This window comes from Coregonus lavaretus, assembly GCF_964263955.1.
Source record: "Coregonus lavaretus genome assembly, chromosome: 3".
NCBI lineage: Eukaryota > Metazoa > Chordata > Actinopteri > Salmoniformes > Salmonidae > Coregonus > Coregonus lavaretus.
The window spans coordinates 11,340,364-11,366,570 of NC_139990.1; the positions used below are offsets into that span (position 1 = coordinate 11,340,364).

General features: G+C 41.9%; 1 protein-coding gene across 2 annotated transcripts in view; it reads left to right on the forward strand.

Annotated features, from left to right (window-relative positions):
• The first annotated feature begins 8,173 nt into the window (after positions 1-8,173).
• Positions 8,174-26,207, forward strand: part of fbxl2 (F-box and leucine-rich repeat protein 2) — a 42,450-nt gene continuing 24,416 nt past the window's right edge. For both annotated transcript variants that reach the window (XM_084152092.1, XM_084152093.1), the window contains exons 1-3: positions 8,174-8,455; positions 11,641-11,702; positions 12,676-12,730. In XM_084152092.1, the coding sequence (XP_084008218.1) occupies positions 8,426-8,455; positions 11,641-11,702; positions 12,676-12,730 (147 nt within the window). In that variant the 5' untranslated portion in view covers positions 8,174-8,425. The remainder of the gene's footprint in view (positions 8,456-11,640; positions 11,703-12,675; positions 12,731-26,207) is intronic.

Consider the following 26,207-nt stretch of genomic DNA (forward strand, 5'->3'; position numbering starts at 1 on the left):
ACTCCACCACGGCGTGACGCAGCTCCTCGGCTGATGCCAGCCGGGCATCATGGGAAGCACACGCATGTTCCGCCTCAGCCAATCCGCCGGAGTCAGACGTGTTTCTCTGGTCCAATAGGAACACACGACCTGGGGAGAGAACACCTTTACAACAGGAACACATCAGATACCATGGTAACACTGTCTTTAAAGGTCATTTATGGATTGTTAATCAGTGTTGGAGGTAACGCTACGTGTTACGTAATCAGATTATTTGTATGAGTAAAATAGTAAAGTAACTTTTCATTACATTTCAGAATCACATCTCTACCAGGCGTGTTTCCACGATCCGATCTCGATTTGTTTCCTCACTCAGTTCTCCAGCGAGTGGAGGAAGGTTGTTTGGAGAAATGTCATGACAGCTGGTGTCTATAGAAATGTATAGAGGGCGCACCTTTGACCTTTGCTATTGATCACTTCTGTGATAGAAAATCCCATAGAGGGCTTTCCTGTCTATACATCTCTATGGGTCCGTGTACGTGCGATCTATAACAAGAACTGGCTGTTCGAGAGAAAGATTTTGAATGAAAAGATAGGAAATCTGTACAGATTACAGTATATATGACTAATTAAGCAGCCCATATGATAGCGTAGCACTTGTAGACTAGCACAGGAAAGCATCCCCACAGATGAAAGGAGAAACTAGTGATCAAACCTGAGTTATTAAGTAGCCTATCTTTCACAGGCTAGCCTTGCTCCTTCCGACAGATTTATTAGGTTTTTTTTTATGAAAGTAACACAAAATAATATAACTAGTAATATAACGTGTTACTTTCCACACAAAGTAATACTGTAGAGTAACTTTTGTTAATTTTGTTAAAATGTTAAATCTAGCGAGTAACTAATAACTAATCCCAACACTGCTGTTAATCAGTAGTTATAAATCAGTGATGAAAGTGTTATACTCAGTTGTAACAGTTATAAAACAGTTTACAACTGATTTAACTATTTATAAATTAATAGTATATAAACTACTTTAAAACCTGTTATTAGGTAACACAGTTCCCCCATCAAGATCTCTCCAAACGAAAGATTGAGCATAACTAGAGTACAGATCCAGGATCAGTTTATCTGATTCCATTCCACTGGGAGGCAGACAGCAGGGCTGATGTTGGATCATACTGTACTATATCAGCAGCATATTGGGAGTAGTGTCCCCTAGTGACATTATGGACTATAGGAGGATTCGTTATATACACCCTGCAGTGGCCATCCCTATCTAGACCATAATCAATATCAACAGCTTCACTATGACAGTTAGGCTATCCATGTTCAGATTTAAAAGAAATGTCATCATTCATTCAATAGGGCTACTTTGGCATGACACACAAAACATATCAAATAAACTTTACAACTAAATGTTCTTGAGATTTTTTCATTTCATTGAGAAATCTTCATTACATTTCATATTTTAGAATTCATAAGGTCAAAGACACACAAATCCTTCATATCTCACTGCAAAGAAGAGAGAGATAGAGAGAGATCGAGAGAGAGCGAAAGAGATCGAGAGAGACCGTATATATACATAATATGACATTTGAAATGTCTTTATTCTTTTGAAACTTCTGAGTGTAATGTTTACTGTTAATATTTATTGTTTATTTCACTTTTGTTTACTATCTACTTCACTTGCTTTGGCAATGTTAACACACGTTTCCCATGCCAATAAAGCCCTTAAATTGAAATTGAAATTGAATTGAATTGAGAGAGAGAGGGATAGAGAGAGAGAGAGAGAGAGAGAGAGAGAGAGAGAGAGAGAGAGAGACAAAGAGAGAGAAACTGACTGCCAGCCCAACACCAAGTCAGAATCCTGTACACAAAGGTTGATCAAAGTAGCTTTAATGCGCAATAGACTACCATACGCATAAGCTTTTTGTAGCAGCATTGTTAAATTTTATGCACCAGTTTTACTTTGAAAACCAGGTTGGGATAGTAGAATATATTTCTGAATGTTGGTTGAAAAGTTTATCCTTGACCCAAAGTCCCAGCCCTAAAGGTAGAGGCTCCACTCCCTCTTTGGTGTCCAGTTGGGCGCAAGACCCCAGATGTTGACAGCTGCGCGCTGCGCGCCACAGGTAACCACCCGACACCTTTACAATAGGACAGGGCGTCACAACTTATGTAGAAAAACTTACCGCCAGCGTGAACAACAGAAACCACCGTTAGCCAAACCAAGTATCCAAACATGGACGAGGAAACCAGGTTTCGTTCAATGCTGCGTGCCATCATTCTCTGCGCGCTCCGATTCGGGTTTTAACTGTAGTTTAAAAAATGTTCAAAAATTTAATGGAAATAAATCTCCTTTGGTGAGTTGGTGATGCAGGAGAGAGCAGCGGTCCCGTTATTTCCCTCCCGGTGGCAGACACAGACTGAGAGAGTCTGGAGGTGAACTTGTTGATGCGAAACGGTAAAACGGAAAGGAACGGGACGGTTGGTTCGGTTTATCTCCCCAAATAGTGCCTTCGCGAGCAAATAGAGCATCGGCGCGAAAACTCGCGTGTCCCAGTCAGTAAATACGTCACGGCTCCCAACCTGAAGGCTGGGCAGTGGCGCGAGCTGAGCAACACCAACCGTCAAGGTTTGAGCAACAGCAACGGTCAATCAAGCCGGTTGTGCGTCTTTACGCACGAATAGAGAGAGAGAGGGGGGGGGGGCGTTTCTCAGAGGTGGGTGTCTGGTGTGCGTGTCGCGAGGCTACTTGGCATATTTTTTCAATGACTCCATCCTCGAACACACATGCCCAAAAGTGTGCATGTTTTTGTCCCCAGCGTCCTTAGGAAAACCGTTATTTAATGTACACCTGATAGCCTAACTATTTTTATATATTGGCATATAGGCCTACATGTCTTTATATTTACACGTTTTATATCTACAACTTGAGGAAGTAGCTGTAGTATGCCTACACCGTTATGTTAGGATGTGGGGAAATAGTCATCATGACATTGGCATCGCCATGTTTTTTCCACCACTGATATCCTCTGGCACTCTGGCCTGTTATAATTGAGGTCCCAGCTCTAGGCCCAGAGCTCTGTGTGTGTGTGTGTGTGTGTGTGTGTGTGTGTCCACTTTTACTGTGAGATAAAGATGGACGGCCAGCACCCTGCAACCAGGGCATTGTCCTGGTCTGGCTGTGCAGGGAGATAACAAACACACACACACAGTTGCATACATGCACAGATACTTGTAAAGTTTAAGAAGTACCTAGAATCAAACACACTCAGCCTAATAAAATCGCTCTAAGCCATACAGAGTGCTGTGAATAGGGGTTGGATATGAGATTCCCCAGTGAAGAGTTTGGGTGTGGGCTGATAATGATATACTTTCAACGAGATTTCAACCTGTTTTTAATTATGTAATTTTAACCAGATTTGAACCTGTTTGTAATGACATTATTTCAACCAGATTTGAACCTGTTTGTAATGACATTATTTAAATCAGATTTCAACCTGTTTGTAATGACATTATTTCAACCAGAGTTAAATCTTTGGTAATGAAGTTATTTCAACCAGATTGAAAAGATGGTGTCTGTAAAAATGATGTGTCTTTATTAGCTCTGGTCCCTCTCTCTACCAGCTCTCACAGTCTCACATCAGACATTTTTAAGGTTAGGGTTAAATTTAGGGATTAACTCCAAATTCCTAAGGTTAGGAATTAACTCAGAATGGTTAAGGTAAGGGTTAAGGTTTGGGATAGACTTTAAACAAAAATATCAAAAACAACTTGCTATCGCTGGATTCAAACATGCAACCATTGGAATCAGAGGCAGATGGTGAGGGAGGGCTGAGGTCTCTCCTCTTCTCTCTCCACACCTGAAGAAAACTGATTACCGTTCCCTAGGGGGAGAAGAAAGGGGGGGGGAAGACAAATAACTCTGAAATTTCAGAGGCAGATGCTTACGCCCATCCGCCAACCCCGTCCACAACTCCCTAGCAAAATCGAAACATACTTGAAGGTAACAGCGCTCACTGTTGCCCCTAGAGGCCAGTTTCCACTTCATCTCCTGACGTTCTCAGACATGGATGGACGTCAAATACTGACTTGTATCATGGGTGACTTGGCTGCCCTCTCTACCTCTCCTGCTGTGAGGAGAGGGACAGGCAGGGAAGGAGGGAGGGAGGGAGGGGAAGGAAGGGGAGGGGAGGGAGGGCTGAGGTCTCTCCTGTTCTCTCTCCACACCTGAAGAAAACTGATCTTGCCGCTCCCCAGGGGGGAAAAGAGAGGGGTGGGGGAGGAGGGAAGACAAATCTCTCCGAAATTTCTCATTGTCCTGAGAAATCACACCTATTCATCTCTCTCTCCGTCACCCTGTTTCTCGTCCTCTCCCACACAATGTGGAGAGAAGGGAAGAGGTTAGCAAAAATAGTTAAATTAAAACCTCTTCTCTCCAGTCAAATTCGCGTTTCTTTCTCTCTTTTCCTCTCTGTTACCTGTTTCTGTGCTATTCCCCACTTTTTTCTCTTACTCTCTCCCTCTCCATCTTTCTCTTCCGTTCTATCTCTCTCTCACGCGTTTTCTGTTTGCCACCCATGGGGCATTCTCTGAGGTTAGAGGTTAGATGAAGTGGGAGAGAGGGAGGGAGTGGGAGAGAAGATTTACCACAGACTCAGAGTGGGACCCTCTGACACACACCTAGGCTATTTATGGAGAAAAAAGTGTTTGATGGAAAAGAGAGAGGGAGGGAGAGAAGGGGGGAGGGAGAACGAGATGAGTGAGAGGCAGCATGGAGGAGAGAGACAATGATTCACACCTGTTATTTGACAAAAAGAGAGAGGGAGGGAGAGAAGGGGGAGGGAGAACGAGATGAGTGAGAAATAGCAGGGAGGAGAGAGACAATGATTCACACCTGTGCTATCTGACAGAGGAGGGTGAGAATTATATTGCAAGTGTCCAGGGGCCAATACAGGACTGTCCCTATACCACAGCTATGTATATTAATCTCTCTCATTCACGCACATGTAAGCACATGTACACACACGCACACATACACAGATTACTGATTGTGTGTATCCTACAGTGGACAGAGAAAGACTCCATCATAGTGCTGTATCTGGGATTTCAGGGTGTGGCTCTAGCCTGGGCAGTGCAAGTTTGTGTGTGCGTGTGTGTGTATTCGTGTGTGTGTGTGTGTATTCGTGTGTGCGTGTGTGAGCATATATGTGTGTGTTTGTGTGAGCATACAGTGGGGAAAACAAGTATTTAAATTAAATACTTTAAGTCCGGGAAAACTCCAGGGTTGGATGGCATACCAGTCGAAGTACACCAAACCTTTTTTGATATACTAAGAGGACCGTTATTAGCATGTTTTAACCACTCCTATGTACAGTGGGGGAAAAAAGTATTTAGTCAGCCACCAATTGTGCAAGTTCTCCCACTTAAAAAGATGAGAGAGGCCTGTAATTTTCATCATAGGTACACGTCAACTATGACAGACAAAATGAGAAAAATAATTCCAGAAAATCACATTGTAGGATTTTTTATGAATTTATTTGCAAATTATGGTGGAAAATAAGTATTTGGTCAATAGCAAAAGTTTCTCAATACTTTGTTATATACCCTTTGTTGGCAATGACACCGGTCAAACGTTTTCTGTAAGTCTTCACAAGGTTTTCACACACTGTTGCTGGTATTTTGGCCCATTCCTCCATGCAGATCTCCTCTAGAGCAGTGATGTTTTGGGGCTGTCGCTGGGCAACACAGACGTTCAACTCCCTCCAAAGATTTTCTATAGGGTTGAGATCTGGAGACTGGCTAGGCCACTCCAGGACCTTGAAATGCTTCTTACGAAGTCACTCCTTCGTTGCCCGGGCGGTGTGTTTGGGATCATTGTCATGCTGAAAGACCCAGCCACGTTTCATCTTCAATGCCCTTGCTGATGGAAGGAGGTTTTCACTCAAAATCTCACGATACATGGCCCCATTCATTCTTTCCTTTACACGGATCAGTCGTCCTGGTCCCTTTGCAGAAAAACAGCCCCAAAGCATGATGTTTCCACCCCCATGCTTCACAGTAGGTATGGTGTTCTTTGGATGCAACTCAGCATTCTTTGTCCTCCAAACACGACGAGTTGAGTTTTTACCAAAAAGTTCTATTTTGGTTTCATCTGACCATATGAAATTCTCCCAATCCTCTTCTGGATCATCTAAATGCACTCTAGCAAACTTCAGACGGGCCTGGACATGTACTGGCTTAAGCAGGGGGACACGTCTGGCACTGCAGGATTTGAGTCCCTGGCGGCGTAGTGTGTTACTGATGGTAGGCTTTGTTACTTTGGTCCCAGCTCTCTGCAGGTCATTCACTAGGTCCCCCCGTGTGGTTCTGGGATTTTTGCTCACCGTTCTTGTGATCATTTTGACCCCACAGGGTGAGATCTTGCATGGAGCCCCAGATCGAGGGAGATTATCAGTGGTCTGTTTGAGGTTGTGGACAGGTGTCTTTTATACTGATAACAAGTTCAAACAGGTGCCATTAATACAGGTAACGAGTGGAGGACAGAGGAGCCTCTTAAAGAAGAAGTTACAGGTCTGTGAGAGCCAGAACTCTTGCTTGTTTGTAGGTGACCAAAGACTTATTTTCCACCATAATTTGCAAATAAATTCATTAAAGATCCTACAATGTGATTTTCTGGAGAAAAAAATTCTCATTTTGTCTGTCATAGTTGACGTGTACCTATGATGAAAATTACAGGCCTCTCTCATCTTTTTAAGTGGGAGAACTTGCACAATTGGTGGCTGACTAAATACTTTTTTCCCCCACTGTATATGTGTGTGTTTGTGTGAATAAGCCACACAATATCTCTCTCCAAACTTTAGATTGATACTAAGAAAAACCTCTACATTTGTAAATATATTAAATATTAAATATTAGAATGTCCTTGTTCTAAATGAGTTGAGTCACTCAGACTACCAGAATATATTCTACACCAGGCTGCTAGATCAGCCAGGATTGGAGGAGAGGAGTTATATTTAAAGAATTCAGTTAATTAATTTGACTTTTACTGAGACATTCTTAATTATCATGGAATACGGAGAGAGTGGAGGGGTGACTGGGGCATACATCTGTATACGTGAACAGTGAACACACACAACCACACACACACACACATGCACACACACACCACACACACACACACACACACAAACACACTGTCCTTATCCGTCCATCCATCCATGGTGATAACCCTTCATCCATGTTTGAGGGTGTGACTGTCGTACACTAGCAACGAGGCAGAGGGACTGGTGTGCTTGTGTAGGCTGGAGTCACTCCAAGAAGAATACACACAGTGCAATTACTGCTCCCTATTAGGATGTCCAAGATGTCATAGTGCTTAGAAAGTAGACTACAGTAAAGTAATAGTGTGTCGCAGTGTAAGTGCGCCCTCTAGTGAAGCTTTGGGAACAGGTGCAGAGAACACAGTTTAATGCTTTTGTATGAGATATTCAACTCCCTCTTACATCCATCTTCAACCGTTTGGCATAGCAATTATAATAATCGTTGTTGTATCAATGTCATCACGTTTCATTCGATTAAATACATTAGGCCTACTATGCATGTACCTATCGAGGGATGAAATCAGGTATTAAATTACATGGAATTCCCTCGAATGTGTGTTTTTGTGTAAACTAGACTGTAGACGAAAGGGATTATGGAGTAGTATATCTGTGATCAACAGTAAACTCCTGATTACAGATTCTGGGGTTCCTGTATCCCAATGTTTTCGGATCCAGAACCGGCCCGTGCCCGTGTGACAGTTCAGCGACATACCTCGCCGTTAACGGACCGGCGGATATTTCGATGTCGCGTGGCTGAACATCTCCGATTCGAAGAGAACTCGCAATCAAAACAAGTCGGCCACGCGTGCTTTTCCCACAGAAATGACGTCAACGACACGGCCCTCCCCTTCCCCTGTCCACCGTAGGCAACTACAAGAATAACAGAAGAAACAATTAAATGACGGGTTGTTCTTCCATCCATAAACTAATAAAATATATTTGATAATTTCTTCCACATTTTTTACGTTTCAAACTGCTCGAGCAAGAGGGAGGGATATTGAGGCCAGCTGATTTGGTCTGGGAGCCGTCTGAGAGGCGGAAGTGAGGTCACCAGGAGCTCGTCCATGTTATTATTGTTATTTTGGTCGCTGGCAGTGTGATGAGACGGACTGGAGAGCCGTCGGGCTCCAAGACAAGGCTACTGCTCTTCCAGGCCGCCCCGGACTAAACCTCACAGCCACCCCGGAGAAAGGAGCACTGTTGCCAACAGGGGAGAGCGCCCAGCCCAGCCTCTTCGACCGACACAGGCGACAAAAACAATACTGTATTCGCCAAACCTAACGCTAGCCCCAGACGTGTATGTGGGCGGTAACACACCGCGACGTGCCTCCGCAGATATGAACGGCATCACCAAGGGCAGGTTCGAGGTAAGAGCTGCGGAAACGGGCCGGAGTGTGTGTAAACGAATATGAACGGTAGTAGGTTTTCCATAGGGTGACACCGTGTGTGTGTGTGTGTGTGTGTGTGTGTGTGTGTGTGTGTGTGTGTGTGTGTGTGTGTTTGTGTGTGTGTGTGTGTGTGTTTGTGTGTGTGTGTGTGTGTGTGTGTGTGTGTGTGTGTGTGTGTGTGTGTGTGTGTGTGTGTGTGTGCGTGCGTGCGTGCGTGCGTGCGCGGGTGTTTCGACCGTGCACTGTTCTAATTTTATATGCTGGAGGGAGCTGGGGCTTTGTTGGTCAAGGGTAATCCGAAATCCTGTTATTGTCCAGACAGACGCACCAGCTGACAGCGACAACACCGAGCTCAGTCTGCGGGACAGGCTGGGTGATAGTTGGGCCTGGGCGACAGATAGGGCTGGGATTGGGTGCTAGAAGACTAGTTGGGTCTGGGGCTGACATGGCTAGGGGCTGGCTGGGGCTTTTCCAAGGACAGGGCTGGGGTAGCTGTTAACACAACCCAATCATTGTTTACTCAGCCACAATCATTATAGTTCTCTGGGAGTGATTGGAGTCAGAACTACATTTACATTTTAGTCATTTAGCAGACGCTCTTATCCAGAGCGACTTACAGTTAGTGAGTGCATTCAGTTTCATACTGGCCCCCCGTGGGAAACAAACCCACAACCCTGGCGTTGCAAGCGCCATGCTCTACCAACAAGAGCTACAGGGGACCGACAATGTATGTGTAAGCAAACAACATGGTGTATAGGTGGTGGGCTGGATTGGGCTGGGGCCGAGGTATAGGGCAGGAACTGGGACCAGGACTGGACCTGGACAGAGGGCTGGGGATTGGTTTGGGCTATAGGGCTAGGGCTGGGGCTGAGACAATTTAGCCAGATAGAGAAGCGCCTAGGGCCTTGAGTTTATTTATAGCCCATATAGGCGACTACTGTAAAGCTAACTGCTCTACAAAAGCCACAGTGTTATTCAGTGTCATATACGTTGTCTCCCACCTCTCTGTCGGTAACAGACTCCTTGGGTTGGTCAAGCTATAGAACGGTCACGACAACATACATGTTATGTAGGCAGTGGCACCAGGCTCCAATTTCCTCACACTGGGAACCAACCAGCCTGGTTGAGTTCAGACACGAGGGTGCAGAACATTTTGCAGACAGAAATGTCATGATTAAAGCTAACATGATTCCTCACTTAACAAAGGTAGGCTATGTCTGTTCTACATAATATATTTATATGTGAAGGGATTGTGCCTTACTGAACAGTAGGTAGGGTAGCATGTGGTCTGTAATGGTTATCTTGCTGTGTTGACATTTCCTCAGTATGTCATGAACCAGCTCCTGTCTGATGGGTTAGCCTCCCCAGGCCTGTGTGTATATGTGTGTGTATCACTGTGTATAAATACCACAGATTCCTCATTAAACATCTGGGGTTGACAGCACTTGACCTTCTCACATAGGAGGCTCTTTTCTGCATAATAATATTGGTGTGAGAGTGTGTGTGTGTGAGAGTGTGTGTGTGTGAGAGTGTGTGAGTGTGTGTGTGTGTGTGAGAGTGTGTGTGAGAGTGTGTGTGTGTGTGTGTGTGAGAGTGTGTGTGAGAGTGTGTGTGAGAGTGTGTGTGAAAGTGTGTGTGAGAGTGTGTGTGTGTGTGAGAGTGTGTGAGAGTGTGTGTGTGAGAGTGTGTGAGTGTGTGTGTGTGAGAGTGTGTGAGTGTGTGTGTGTGTGTGTGTGTGAGTGTGTGTGTGTGTGAGTGTGTGTGTGTGAGAGTGTGTGTGTGTGTGTGTGTGTGTGAGAGTGTGTGTGTGTGTGTGTGAGAGTGTGTGTGTGTGTGCAGAGTGGGTGGCGGTGTGTGTTGCCATCACGGTGGATTTCCCGATTGTGCTGCACACTAACCCTAACCATCTTAGAACCAGGATGAAAACCAGTGCCTACATGGTTGAGTGTGAGGAGCTGCAGGTTTGGGAAAAATATTACCCACAGACCCAGCAGCATTCCCCGTTCTTGCTGGACATTCCCAACCGGTACGTAGCCAGAGGTCTGGGAGTGCCGGGAGGCTGATCTGAGAGAGGAACTCCCCAGGTTGGAATGCTGCTCTGCCAGCTGTAGGAAGCACAGAGCTGGGGAACACTGGAACATTGAGATTCAAAAAATGTTATGAAAGGAAAAAAGAGATGTGAATTCTAAAGGGGCCCAACAAGTACAAATAAGCATTAGGCTCAATGTTCCTCTCCTCTGAGTCTTCACCAGTAAATTAGGTTACTCCCTCTCCGTAGCTAAAATGTTTTGTGTGCGTGTGTTTTGTAGTGCTGAGCGATTCGTTATTTTTGAGGTCGGTTTCCGTTCGATTATAAACAAATTATCACGGTTTTTGATTTTGTAAAAACAAAAAAACAAATTGACATTAAATGCACCATGCATTATGTGGGTTGAATGCTGTAATAACACAGAATAAAACAATTAATAAAAGTCCCATGATGGTAGTAACTACCCATTACTGCTTATCACTTATTAACCATAATTTATTCACATTACTTTACTTTAATATTTGTTTTGATGACTTTAATATTTCATTCCAAGTCATCATCTCATCTCTATAGAGCTGCTGCCTATTCTGTCTGACAATCACAATTTTAGTAGTTCTTCAAAGTAAATAAGGCATACTTTTATGACTGCTGAATACCAACCTTCAATCACTTAGATCATGTATTTTCAGGTAGAGATCTCCTCGCGAAGCAACTGCTTTCTATCCCTCTTGCGCATTCTCTCTTCTCGAGCTCTGCATCTGCTCTACACAGACCGGACGAGTAAGCGGGCAATTATGGTCATTGTAGTTAATTACCACGTTTTCTGCGCTAAACTATGTAGAATATTGGCCTGTTGGAAACTACAACTCCCTACTACATCGCACAGTTTAGGCTTGATCTGATTTATCTCTACAGAAACTGAGCATTGAGCTCACAGAAAAAAACGAACGAAATGGAATTAAAAAAATCGGTCAATTTGTTATTTAAAAAACGTAAAATAACCGAAATGTCCTTTAATAGCTCAGCACTAGTGTTTTGTGTGTGTACAGGCCTGTGTGTGTGCGTGCATGTGTGTTCTATCGGGTGCTTGTTACCATGGCGACAGGGGTTCTGATGTGGATGTTTCTCTCTCCAGGTGTTCTCCAACAGTGATGAAGCTCCCATTAACAAGAAGCTTCCCAAGGAGCTTCTGCTCAGGTGAGACACACACACACACCTGAGCGCTCTCCCCAGGGCTTAAAGTGAGGGTAACTTATTAAACAAGGACATTGGCTGGAGTCCCTTAGCAGACTGTTAACCTTGAGTGGTTAGGTGTGTGTGTGTCGCCTTGGAAATGTATCTCTGCTAGCTATGCGACCTACAGAGCATCATAACGTCCTACAGCGGCTGTGTGTAATCCTACTAATCTAACTGAGATCACTGTCTAACACACACACACACACACATTTAATCATATCCTACTAATATAACTTAGGTGTGTGTGTGGTGTGTGTGTGTACAGTGTGTGCTATAAATAGCCTCTGTGTTGGTGGGGAATTCCGCAGTGCTCAGCTCCACCTGTGTGAACTTCAGACAGACAGAACCCACCTACATACACCATTATACCAGTGTGTTTAATGGAACTCAGAGTGTGTGATTAAAGTAGACAGCCAATCAATGTCCTCCGCCACGTTCATTAGCCAGTCATCAGAGAGACCATCGATCAGCTCTCATCAGCTCTCATCTGATTGGTCAGGTGCTCCATTAGCCACTGAGTGTGAGTGTGTGCGTGTGTATATGCATGAGCTTGCATCTGTTATTTTCTGGACTCCTGACACAAACATGTCATACATACATGCCCCAACATGCCCTCGCTGACCACACACACACTGCCTTTGTCTCTGTCCATGAGAGGGAACAATGGACAGTGCTAGTTTCCTGAGGGTGGGAGTGTGTGGGGTTAAAGGGAAACTACTGATATGAATAGGAGGAACTGTGACTATGTGTTTGACCTGACCCACTGGCTTACCCCTGTTGGCTAATAGCTTCATGCTAATTCAATTGGCCTATTCCTCTGCAAGGCTACATGCTATTGCTAAATTCACAACCAGTCCCTCTGGAAGGCTACATGCTAACCCCACTGTCCTGTCCCTCTGTACAACTAAAAAAAATGCTCTCTCTTTCCCTGTAGAATCTTCTCCTATCTTGATGTGATCACATTGTGCAGGTGTGCCCAGGTGTCCAAGGTAAGGCCCACCGCTACAGACATTGCAGTCGGTGGTTTTAGACTGACTGGTATCATGACTACTTAATGTAATTTGTAGATCAGTCAGTTGTCAACGTTCCACAACATGCCCAATAGGGTTGGGCGATGTGCTTGACTTGGGCCGGACGTGTCCAGAGTGCCATACCGGCACTTCACATTTTTTGGGAATTGCGTACCGGCTCCTGTAGGCTATCGCCGGCCCAGATTCACACACACAGGCAAAAAAGGTTGATCAAAGCGAAATGAAGGCAGGATCTGCAATGAAGAGCAATGGAGAGTGAGCATGAATTTCCTGATTTCGCTTTGTTCAGGTTTATTTGCCGCTAGTCTGTGAAGCTGTGCGTGACAGTAGGCTGTTGGAGATTGAAAATCAGTCAGCCTGAATGCGCATGAAGCGCTTTTCCAAATTGTAAGGTAATGGAAATTAATTTCATAATTTTTGTTAATGTAATTCATGAAGGCACACTTATTTAAATGTTATCAATCACTTAAAAATCTACATATCAGCCATTATCGGAATGACCCTTCAGTGCGTGTCTGTTTGTGCCGCGTGTGTGTGGCCAGTGGAAGTTGGCCGTTGTCAGAGGAGAGAGAGCGTGACATTTCAGCAGGTATAAAATAATGACAGACTAACTAGATAGCCAATTCAAAACATAACTTGTAGCAGTTATCTCGCTAGTTAACTATAGCTAAGCATTAATGTCTTTGCTGCCTTTCCACCGGCACTGCACCATTGTAAAGCTGGTATTCCCCTCTATTAAACAGTAGCCATGTAATTGCGACAACATTAAACATATTCTAAGAATTGCCTATTGAATAGAAAGCGGTACAAACCACCTCAAGATAAAAACATAATATTCAAAATCAGTAAGTTAGACTAAATATTAGCATTTCATATATTTGCAGTAAATAAAATTAAATCTGGATAATAACACAAAACAAATCATAAGAAATATATCGACAAATATTACAACAACACGCAACACCCAAACATGGCGGAAGATAAATGAGGAGAACCAATTCCCAAGAGAAAACGCGACTCGTCGACTGATACAGATGATATATGCTTTTCACCACTGGGTCTGGTATGTGTGGAAAGCGACCTGTTGAAGTCGATAAATGACAAATTGGGCATACTAGAATTGGTCAGTAAGGACGTAAAAGAGTTGAAAGCGAGTCTTGAAATGAGTGACGAAAAGGCAGCGATAATGGAAACAGAAACCAAAAAATTAAAAGTGACAGTAACTAAGATGGAAACGGAGGTTAGGGAACTTAAAAAGGAGAACAACCTTCTGAGAGAAGCCTTACTAGACATCCAAACTAGATCGATGAGAGAAAATCTAGTACTTACGGGTATTCAGGAAAAGGAGGGAGAAATAACCGAGAATATTATGAAGGATTTCTTGCATACAGTGCTTCAAATACCACTCAAGGCTGTCGATAAAATCCAACTCGAACGTGTACACCGTTCCGGACAAAGAGGACAGAAATATGATTGCCCAATCGTTGGCAAATTTGCATTTTTTAAGGATAAAGCTATGGTTAAAAGCCTAGGAAAAAGACTCGCTGGCACGAAAATAGGCATGAATGATCAGTTCCCGAGGGAGATTGCAGAAAGGCGCAAAGTTCTGTATCCAATCTTCAAGGAAAATAGATTAAAAGGGAAACGTGTGGCACTTGTGGTCGATAAACTATATATTGACAACCAAATGTTCAGAGACACAAAGACTACTCCATGGCTATTCTAAAAGTTGTAATAGAGGAGTTGAATAATGGAACACCCAATACTAGCAATGATAAGGATTGGAATATTAAATAACATGTATAGTATTTAAAAAAGGATCAAACGATATAACAAGAAAAGATAACAAGCAGAATAATACATCTTCAAATACAACTAATTAGAACATGGCTTTTTTGACGGGCAATTGTTGTTTTGGCGGACGGTTGTTGGGGTTGGTCCTGTGTTCTCCCTGGCGTCCTTTCCCCCTTGCGGCAGGTGTGGGATGGTGGTGCGTTTGCACGCTCTGCCCATTTCCTCCGCAGTCAACCATGTGGTGTGCATTTTTGTGTTTGGAAAGGTGCGGTGTTAATTGAGTGAGAGGGGAAATGGTTGCATATCCTAGAGCCGACGGGTGTCTATGAGCAGGGGTAGTGAGAGAGAGCTTTCAATTTTGTGTAGATGAGGGATATACATTTTTTAATATAGTATACATCTAATCTAAGTTTGTATTGTCCTATCATGATGGAAAGATCCCCAACCCTATATCCTGGACACCCACCTGAGTGACCCATACACCAAAGAGAAGTTCCTATCTCTTTTATGGACCTGCTGTGAGTATGCAGCCTAAACAGAGAAATAAATGCGGTCAGAGACCTACTTGAGCAGCACCGCCCCCTCAAGGGGTTATGGGATGGACCACGGTAATTATTTGCTAGGATAATAATTGCTTGTCAATAAATGAAATGTAATACAATGGCAATCCGGGTTATATGTTAAAATACTAAGTATACGCATATTAATTGATAATGATGGAAAATAAGATATGCAAGATATTTGAATAGATATATATTTTTAAATAGTTATATATAGAGGTGACAGCATTGGAAATGCTTTTGGCGGTTAATCTCCTCTTTGTTTTGTGCGTGGCACTGTGTGCTGTTTTCGATGGATGGGTCCTGGCCTCTCGGGGCCCTAGGGATCCGGAGGGATGTGGGTGGGATGCCGATCACTGGGATGACGGCTCAACTTGGGATGGGGAGGGGCTTTAGCGGGGGAATTAGTGGAGAACAATTGAAGGGATACTTAGTAGCAATGCAAATATCATGGTACAGCTATATGGACACTCAATCATTACTGTATTTTTTATTGGTACATTTACAAACATATATAATGATAAATAGACTTAACTGGTATCTCATTATGGTGTATGGTGAAATAAGTATAGCCAGTTATAATTGTAATGGCTTAGCTGATAATAACAAAAGAAGAACAATATTTACATGGCTCAAAGAGAAGGAATATAATATCTATTGTTTACAGGAAACTCATTCAACAATTCTAGATGAAGTTGCGTGGGAAAAGGAATGGGGGGGCGAAATATACTTCTCCCATGGACAAATAAATTCAAAAGGGGTTATGATATTAGTTAATAGTAATTTCGATCCGAATGTGCAAATTGTCCAAATAGATACGAAAGGTAAATTGATTATTTTAAATATGTTATTGGACAATAAACAGATATGGCTCATTAACATTTACGGACCAAATAATGATGATCCACACTTCTTTGACAATATATATAATAAATTATCTACCCTGCAAGCAATTCAATACAATATTATTATGGTGGGGGATTATAATACTGTTTTAAATAGCTCAATTGACCGTAAAGGAAATCACACCACAAACAATCACCCACATGCTCTTAAGGAAATAGTGAATGTCATGGATACATTAGAACTAGTAGATATATGGAGGCTTAAATATCCTGATCTAATGAGATATACATGGCGGAGACTCAATCAAGCTAGTCGTCTTGACTTCTTTCTTATCTCATTCTCATTTGCACCAAAAGTTTTAAAAAGTGTTGATAGGGGACAGAATGCGGTCGGACCATCATATAATTGGCATATACATTACTCTTACTGAATTTCTGCGTGGGCGAGGATATTGGAAATGTAATCAAAGCCTATTGGATGATAATTTATTTTTAACTAGGACAAAGGAATTTATAACTGACTTTTTCCGACATAACATAGGTACAGCAAATCCCCTTATTGTATGGGATACCTTTAAATGTGCCTTTAGAGGCCATGCAATTCAGTACTCATCTCGAAAACAAAAGCAATTTAGGTCAAAAGAGTTTATACTAACAAAGGAAATAGAAAGTCTAACAGAATAGATAGATGGCAATAAAAACTGTAACATAGAGGCTCAGAATAAATTAGAGGAAAAACAAAAAGAAATTGAGAAACTTATTCAAGAAAGATCAAGTGTAATATATTATAAAAAATAAAGCAAACTGGATGGAATATGGGGAAAAATGCACCAAATTCTTTTTTAATCTTCAACATAGGAATGCTACCAAAAATAATTTAATGAAACTGATTACAATTTACGGAGTAACCCATGATTCACCAAATGATATTTTGAAGGAGGAAACAAGGTACTTTAAGCATATGTTTTCGTTTCAGTCGCCTCCGCCTCCATCTCCTGTAACTGAAGCTAATTGTAGAGATTTGTTTTCTATTGATAATGTAAAATTAACAGCCAAACAGAAAGACTCATGTGAAGGTGAAATTACAGAGGAGGAACCTCTGGATGCAATTAAATACTTTAAGTCCGGGAAAACTCCAGGGTTGGATGGCATACCAGTCGAAGTACACCAAACCTTTTTTGATATACTAAGAGGACCGTTATTAGCATGTTTTAACCACTCCTATGTACAGTGGGGGAAAAAAGTATTTAGTCAGCCACCAATTGTGCAAGTTCTCCCACTTAAAAAGATGAGAGAGGCCTGTAATTTTCATCATAGGTACACGTCAACTATGACAGACAAAATGAGATTTTTTTTCTCCAGAAAATCACATTGTAGGATTTTTAATGAATTTATTTGCAAATTATGGTGGAAAATAAGTATTTGGTCAATAACAAAAGTTTCTCAATACTTTGTTATATACCCTTTGTTGGCAATGACACAGGTCAAACGTTTTCTGTAAGTCTTCTCAAGGTTTTCACACACTGTTGCTGGTATTTTGGCCCATTCCTCCATGCAGAGCTCCTCTAGAGCAGTGATGTTTTGGGGCTGTCGCTGGGCAACACAGACTTTCAACTCCCTCCAAAGATTTTCTATGGGGTTGAGATCTGGAGACTGGCTAGGCCACTCCAGGACCTTGAAATGCTTCTTACGAAGCCACTCCTTCGTTGCCCGGGCGGTGTGTTTGGGATCATTGTCATGCTGAAAGACCCAGCCACGTTTCATCTTCAATGCCCTTGCTGATGGAAGGAGGTTTTCACTCAAAATCTCACGATACATGGCCCCATTCATTCTTTCCTTTACACGGATCAGTCGTCCTGGTCCCTTTGCAGAAAAACAGCCCCAAAGCATGATGTTTCCACCCCCATGCTTCACAGTAGGTATGGTGTTCTTTGGATGCAACTCAGCATTCTTTGTCCTCCAAACACGACGAGTTGAGTTTTTACCAAAAAGTTCTATTTTGGTTTCATCTGACCATATGACATTCTCCCAATCCTCTTCTGGATCATCCAAATGCACTCTAGCAAACTTCAGACGGGCCTGGACATGTACTGGCTTAAGCAGGGGGACACGTCTGGCACTGCAGGATTTGAGTCCCTGGCGGCGTAGTGTGTTACTGATGGTAGGCTTTGTTACTTTGGTCCCAGCTCTCTGCAGGTCATTCACTAGGTCCCCCCGTGTGGTTCTGGGATTTTTGCTCACCGTTCTTGTGATCATTTTGACCCCACGGGGTGAGATCTTGCGTGGAGCCCCAGATCGAGGGAGATTATCAGTGGTCTTGTATGTCTTCCATTTCCTAATAATTGCTCCCACAGTTGATTTCTTCAAACCAAGCTGCTTACCTATTGCAGATTCAGTCTTCCCAGCCTGGTGCAGGTCTACAATTTTGTTTCTGGTGTCCTTTGACAGCTCTTTGGTCTTGGCCATAGTGGAGTTTGGAGTGTGACTGTTTGAGGTTGTGGACGGGTGTCTTTTATACTGATAACAAGTTCAAACAGGTGCCATTAATATAGGTAACGAGTGGAGGACAGAGGAGCCTCTTAAAGAAGAAGTTACAGGTCTGTGAGAGCCAGAAATCTTGCTTGTTTGTAGGTGACCAAATACTTATTTTCCACCATAATTTGCAAATAAATTCATTAAAAATCCTACAATGTGATTTTCTGGATTTTTTTTCTCAATTTGTCTGTCATAGTTGACGTGTACCTATGATGAAAATTACAGGCCTCTCTCATCTTTTTAAGTGGGAGAACTTGCACGATTGGTAGCTGACTAAATACTTTTTTCCCCCACTGTAAATGGTAGATTATCTGACACTCAAGAAGAAGGTCTGATCTCATTATTACTGAAACAGGATACAAGTGGAAAATATAAAGATCCAGTCCATTTAAAAATTTGGAGGCCCCTTACACTTCAGTGTTGTGATGCAAAAAAAAATGCAAAATGTATAGCGCATAGAATTAAAAAGGTATTGTCGGATATTATTCATTCTAATCAGACAGGTTTTTTTTTACATGGAAGATACATTGGAGATAATATAAGGCAAGTATTGGAAACAGTAGAACATTATGGAAAATCTGAGAAACCAGGCCTGCTATTCATAGCAGACTTCGAAAAGGCATTTGATAAAGTACGACTGGGGTTTATATATAAATGCCTGGAGCATTTCAATTTTGGGGAATCTCTTATAAAATGGGTCAAAATAATGTATAGTAACCCTAGGTGTAAATTAGTAAATAATAGCTATTTCTCAGAAAGTTTTAAACTGTCAAGAGGAGTGAAACAAGGTTGTCCAATATCGGCATATCTATTTATTGTGGCCATCGAGATGTTAGCTATTAAAATCAGATCCAACAATAATATCAAGGGATTAGAAATCCAGGGCTTAAAAACAAAAGTGTCATTGTACGCTGATGATTCATGTTTTCTTTTAAATCCACAACTAGAATCACTCCACAGCCTCATAGAGGATCTAGATACATTTTCTAACCTCTCTGGATTACAACCAAATTATGACAAATGTACTATATTACGTATTGGATCAATAAGAAATACAATTTTTACATTGCCATGTAGTTTACCAATAAAATGGTCTGATGGTGATGTGCATATACTCGGAATACATATCCCAAAGGAAATAAATGATCTCACTTCAATAGATTATAATAGAAAGTTAGCAAAAATAGATAAGATCTTGCTACCATGGAAAGGTGGGTGCCTGTCAATTTGTGGAAAAATCACCCTGATTAACTCTTTAGTATTATCCCAGTTTACCTATTTGCTTATGGTCTTGCCTATGCCTAGCGAACAGTTTTTTAAATTATATGAGAAAAAAAGATTCAATTTTATTTGGAACGGCAAGCCAGACAAAATTAAACGGGCCTATTTATATAATGAATATGAATTCGGAGGACAGAAATTATTAAATATTATAGCATTAGACCTATCACTAAAAGCTTCAGTCATACAAAAGTTATACTGAAATCCGAACTGGTTCTCTAGCAAATTAGTAAGATTGTCTCACCCAATGTTCAAGAATGGCCTTTTTCCCTTTATTCAGATTACAAACACTCACTTTCAGTTATTTGAAAAGGAAATCATCTCCCAGATATCACTATTTCTAAAACAAGCCATAGAAAGTTGGTTGCAATTTCAATTTAATCCTCCAGAAACAACAGAACAAATAATGCAACAAATATTGTGGTTAAACTCAAATATACGAATTGACAAAAAAACTTTTTTTTTTGACAAAATGTTTAAAAAAGGTATAATCTTTGTAAATGATATAATCGGTAGAACTGGTGGAGTTATGTCGCACATGCAGCTAACGAAAACATATGGAAATGTCTGCTCTACCCAAAATTACAACCAAATAATTGCAGCCTTACCGCAAAAATGGAAGAGGAAAGTGGAAGGAGGAGAAAGTAAGGAACTTGTCTGTCGGCCTTGCATTAAAGAACATAATTGGTTAAAGAAAACTGTGATAAATAAAAAAGTATATCAGTTTCATTTAAGGACCAAAGGATTGACAGCCGTCCCATATAGATTGCAAAATAGTTGGGAAGAGATTTTTGGCGTACCGATCCCATGGCATAGTGTTTATGAACTGATACGCAAAACGACACCGGATTCAAAACTTAGAATCTTTCAATTTAAATTATTATATACAATTCTTGCTACCAATAGAATGTTATTTATATGGGGGATACAATCTTCCCAGCTCTGCAGATTTTGCTGCGAAGAGATAGAATCATTAGATCATTTGTTTTGGTACTGTCCATTTGTAGCTTGTTTTTGGACACAGGTCCAGGAATGGCTAAAGGATTGCAATATTTACCTGGAGCTAACCCTGCAGATAGCACTACTGGGTGATCTGAAAAGTCATAGTCAATCGATCAATAACATAATAATACTATTAGCAAAAATGTTTATTTTCAATTCACAATCTGTAGAAACAATGAGAATAGAAAGGTTCAGAACTTTTGTAAGACATCACAGTACAGTTGAAATGTATATGGCAAATAGAAATCCTATATGGATGGTGTTAAAAGATAGATGGGAGGTGTTGAATGGAATTGAAGGATGGGACTAATAACAACTAACAACAAACAATAACAAGATAACTAATAATGTAGGCACGCTGTGTCCATAATAAGTGTATGGGTTGTAGGTTGGGAGCTTTTGTGAAGGAGCACAGTTAGAAAGATATGGCATATAGAAGCAAACCGGATGGACATCATGAACATGATCGGAGAGGTTGAGAGTAGAAGTAGTTCAGGAGAAAGAACAAACAAAATGTAATTATTGTAAAATTGACTGTGTCCATAAAATGTAGATAGTGGGTATGGGCTGGAAGTAGAGGCCTAGGCGTTGTTGTTCACTAGTTTACTCCAAGTGGGGAAAGGGTGGCGGGGTTGGAAAGTAATAAAGGGTAATATATATATATATATATATATATATATATATATATATATATATATATATATTTTTTTTTTTTGAAAGGATATGTATGTATGTATGTATGTATGTATGTGGGTGTGTATATGTATATGTATGTATGTATGTATATATTGTGTGTGTATATATACAGTGGGGAGAACAAGTATTTGATACACTGCCAATTTTGCAGGTTTTCCTACTTACAAAGCATGTAGAGGTCTGTAATTTTTATCATAGGTACACTTCAACTGTGAGAGACGGAATCTAAAACAAAAATCCAGTAAATCACATTGTATGATTTTTAAGTAATTAATTTGCATTTTATTGCATGACATAAGTATTTGATACATCAGAAAAGCAGAACTTAATATTTGGTACAGAAACCTTTGTTTGCAATTACAGAGATCATACGTTTCCTGTTCTTTACCAGGTTTGCACACACTGCAGCAGGGATTTTGGCCCACTCCTCCATACAGACCTTCTCCAGATCCTTCAGGTTTCGGGGCTGTCGCTGGGCAATACGGACTTTCAGCTCCCTCCAAAGATTTTCTATTGGGTTCAGGTCTGGAGACTGGCTAGGCCACTCCAGGACCTTGAGATGCTTCTTACGGAGCCACTCCTTAGTTGCCCTGGCTGTGTATTTCGGGTCGTTGTCATGCTGGAAGACCCAGCCACGACCCATCTTCAATGCTCTTACTGAGGGAAGGAGGTTGTTGGCCAAGATCTTGCGATACATGGCCCCATCCATCCTCCCCTCAATACGGTGCAGTCGTCCTGTCCCCTTTGCAGAAAAGCATCCCCAAAGAATGATGTTTCCACCTCCATGCTTCACGGTTGGGATGGTGTTCTTGGGGTTGTACTCATCCTTCTTCTTCCTCCAAACACGGCGAGTGGAGTTTAGACCAAAAAGCTCTATTTTTGTCTCATCAGACCACATGACCTTCTCCCATTCCTCCTCTGGATCATCCAGATGGTCATTGGCAAACTTCAGACGGGCCTGGACATGCGCTGGCTTGAGCAGGGTGACCTTGCGTGCGCTGCAGGATTTAAATCCATGACGGCGTAGTGTGTTACTAATGGTTTTCTTTGAGACTGTGGTCCCAGCTCTCTTCAGGTCATTGACCAGGTCCTGCCGTGTAGTTCTGGGCTGATCCCTCACCTTCCTCATGATCATTGATGCCCCACGAGGTGAGATCTTGCATGGAGCCCCAGACCGAGGGTGATTGACCGTCATCTTGAACTTCTTCCATTTTCTAATAATTGCGCCAACAGTTGTTGCCTTCTCACCAAGCTGCTTGCCTATTGTCCTGTAGCCCATCCCAGCCTTGTGCAGGTCTACAATTCTATCCCTGATGTCCTTACACAGCTCTCTGGTCTTGGCCATTGTGGAGAGGTTGGAGTCTGTCTGATTGAGTGTGTGGACAGGTGTCTTTTATACAGGTAACGAGTTCAAACAGGTGCAGTTAATACAGGTAATGAGTGGAGAACAGGAGGGCTTCTTAAAGAAAAACTAACAGGTCTGTGAGAGCCGGAATTCTTACTGGTTGGTAGGTGATCAAATACTTATGTCATGCAATAAAATGCAAATTAATTACTTAAAAATCATACAATGTGATTTTCTGGATTTTTGTTTTAGATTCCGTCTCTCACAGTTGAAGTGTACATATGATAAAAATTACAGACCTCTACATGCTTTGTAAGTAGGAAAACCTGCAAAATCGGCAGTGTATCAAATAATTGTTCTCCCCACTGTGTGTGTGTATATTTTATATATATATGTATATATATATATATATATATATATATATATATATATATATATATATATATATATATATATATATATATATATATATATATATATATATATGTATATTTTATATATATATGTATATTTTATATATATATGTATATATATATATATATATATATATATATATATATATATATATATATATATATATATTTTTTTTTTACATGGGGGATTGGAAGTGATGCAAACAATTACATTGATGGAAGTTACAATCTATCTGCAATATTAAGCTGATCTACCCCCCCAATAAAAAAATAAAAATAAAATAAGAATAGCCTAATTGACAATAGCCTAATTATTTCCTGAAACATTAATATTTTAGCCTTCTATATAAACATGTCTAGTTAGATGCATTGCTTTCAAGTAGCCTACCTTGTCCATTTTATCCCTGATTCATTGAATGAGGGAATCATTCTATAAAGACAAAAGTATTTGTTTGTAATGTTGCAATATTTTATATCAAGGGTAGCAACCATCCTACATGATAGCTACTGGTTGTGCAGGCTTTTGTTCAAGCCCTGGTCTAACCACATTGTAGCCTAAACATCAGCTGCTCAACAGGACCTTGATAAGCAGACTTGGGTGTTTCAGGGCTGGATCAAAATCCAATGCTGCACACCTAGGAGCTCTCCAGATGGAGGGTTGACCACATGTTGACAATATGTGACTAAAACTGCAGTTCTACTTTGTGGGGGGTTAAGTGCCTTGATCAAGGGCACAACGGTAGGAGATGGTAGGCCTACAAGGGATCAGACACAGCAGCCTTACAGTGTCATTTAAAAAACACTTTTTCATGTAGGCTATACAGTAATCCCTCGTTTATCGCGGGGGTTACGTTCCGAAAATGACCCGCGATAAGTGAAATCCGCGAAATAGAAAACTTTTTTTTTTTACAATTAGCAACTATTACATGTATACAAATACAGTGACTCACGTGTAGGCCGTTTCACTGCTCTTCAGACTGGGCCGCTGCATCCTGACTGCGCTCTGCAGTGTTCTCTTCTTCTGAAGCCCGCGGTGCAGGTGTGTTTGTTCGGGAGAAGAACATAGTGATAGGCAGCTGTTGTCGCTCTTTTTTCTTCTTTGCAAAAAGATCCTTGTACACCGACATGCCACCATCGATTACGTTGGAGAACTGTAATGAACGGCTCATCAAAGGGTCCCATTCCTCAGCTACTCGCTTAAGTTCAGTGGCCATTCGCACCATGGTTGCTAAGCGACCAAGCGTTAGTCCTTCCTCCTCATCTCTCGTGTCCTCTTCTCCCTCTTCTCTTTCATCGTCGCTTTGTGGCTTTGTCATTTCTGCCAGCTCTGCATCGGTCAGCGGCTGTGCGTCTCCATCAATCAGGGCGTTTATGTCATCCGGACTCATGTCATTAAAGCCGTCTCCTCCAATCTGTTTAGCCAGATTCACAGCTGTTTCTACGGCAGAGTGGTGGACCTCGTCAAGCGAGCCTCCGGTTGCGTTTTGCACTGCCTCTGGCCATAGTTTTTTCCAGCAGGCCTTCAGAGTTTCCGTTTTCATTTCCTGAATGGCCCTCTGAATGTTTTGGAGACACGATGCGATGGTGTATCCACGCCAGTAGTCCTTCAGTGAGAAATCTTGATCCGAGTCCATAGCGTCAACAAGATGTTGCAGGGTGTTGCGCGTATAGAGAGCCTTGAAAGCACGGATGACTCCTTGGTCCATGGGCTGAATCAGGGATGTAGTGTTTGGCGGCAGAAATTCGATTTGCACACCATCATATGCCAAATCATTACCGTGACCTCCGGCGTTGTCAAGGAGCAGAAGCACTTTAAAGTCCAGTCCGTTTCCTCTCAAATAACACTTGACCTCCGGGATGAAACAGTTTTTGAACCAATCCAGATTGAGCGCTTTTGTCATCCAAGCCTTTGCATTGTACATCCAGTAAACAGGCAAATCATCCTTATTTTTGTTTTTCAGCGCCCTGGGATTTTTAGACCTGTAAATCAGCCCCGGTTTAATCATGAAACCTGCGGCATTTCCGCACATAGCCAGGGTCAAACGGTCTTTGTGAACTTTAAATCCTGGGGCTTTGGCTTCTTCCTGCATGATGAAGGTGCGGGAGGGCATTCGTTTCCAAAATAAGGCAGTCTCATCCATGTTAAAAACTTGTTCGGGCTTATATCCCCCCTCCTCAATGATCGCCTTGAATTTATTGTTCACGAAGGCTTCTGCCTCAGCGGTATCCGCAGACGCCATCTCACCGTGCAGACAAACATTTTTAAGTCCAAAGCGTTTCTTAAACTTTTCAAACCAGCCCTTGCTTGCATTAAATGCGCTTGGCACTTTGTCAGCAGCACTTGCTGGGGGCCTGGCATCCTCTCCCACTGTGTCAGCAGCACTTGCTGAGGGCCCGGCATCCTCTCCCTCTTCCCCGTCACTGACAGCAAAGTTTTCATACAGCATTCTCGCTTTTGTGCAGATAACGTTTGTATCCAGGGTTATGTTTTTTTTCCTGCAGTCATTAGTCCACAGAGCTAATGCCGTCTCCATCCGTACCATGGTCTTGTTGCGGACAGTTACAACCCTTTTTGCATTCGTATTAAAATTGACTGCTGCTGTCGTCCTTATGTTTTTTTCCTCCTTCTTTATGTAACGAACGGAAGATTCATTGATTCCGTAATGGCGAGCAACGGCTGCATAGCTTTTACCTTCCCTTAGCATGTCCAGAAGTTTAACTTTATCTGAGATAGGTAGCATCTTCCGCCGTTTGGGCCCATCCGCAGGTGCTTTTGTCGGTCCAGGCCGTTTCGTCGACATTATGGGTTTAGGAGATGTTCGAAATTACAAGATAATTTGGCCAACTTAATGTAAATTTGCCAAGCTGTTTTATGTACGTACACATAACTGCACGAGACGACAAAATGATAGCACAATTCGTAGCATGTTTTGATACAAGAAGCGGGAGTGAGTTTTTAGCGAA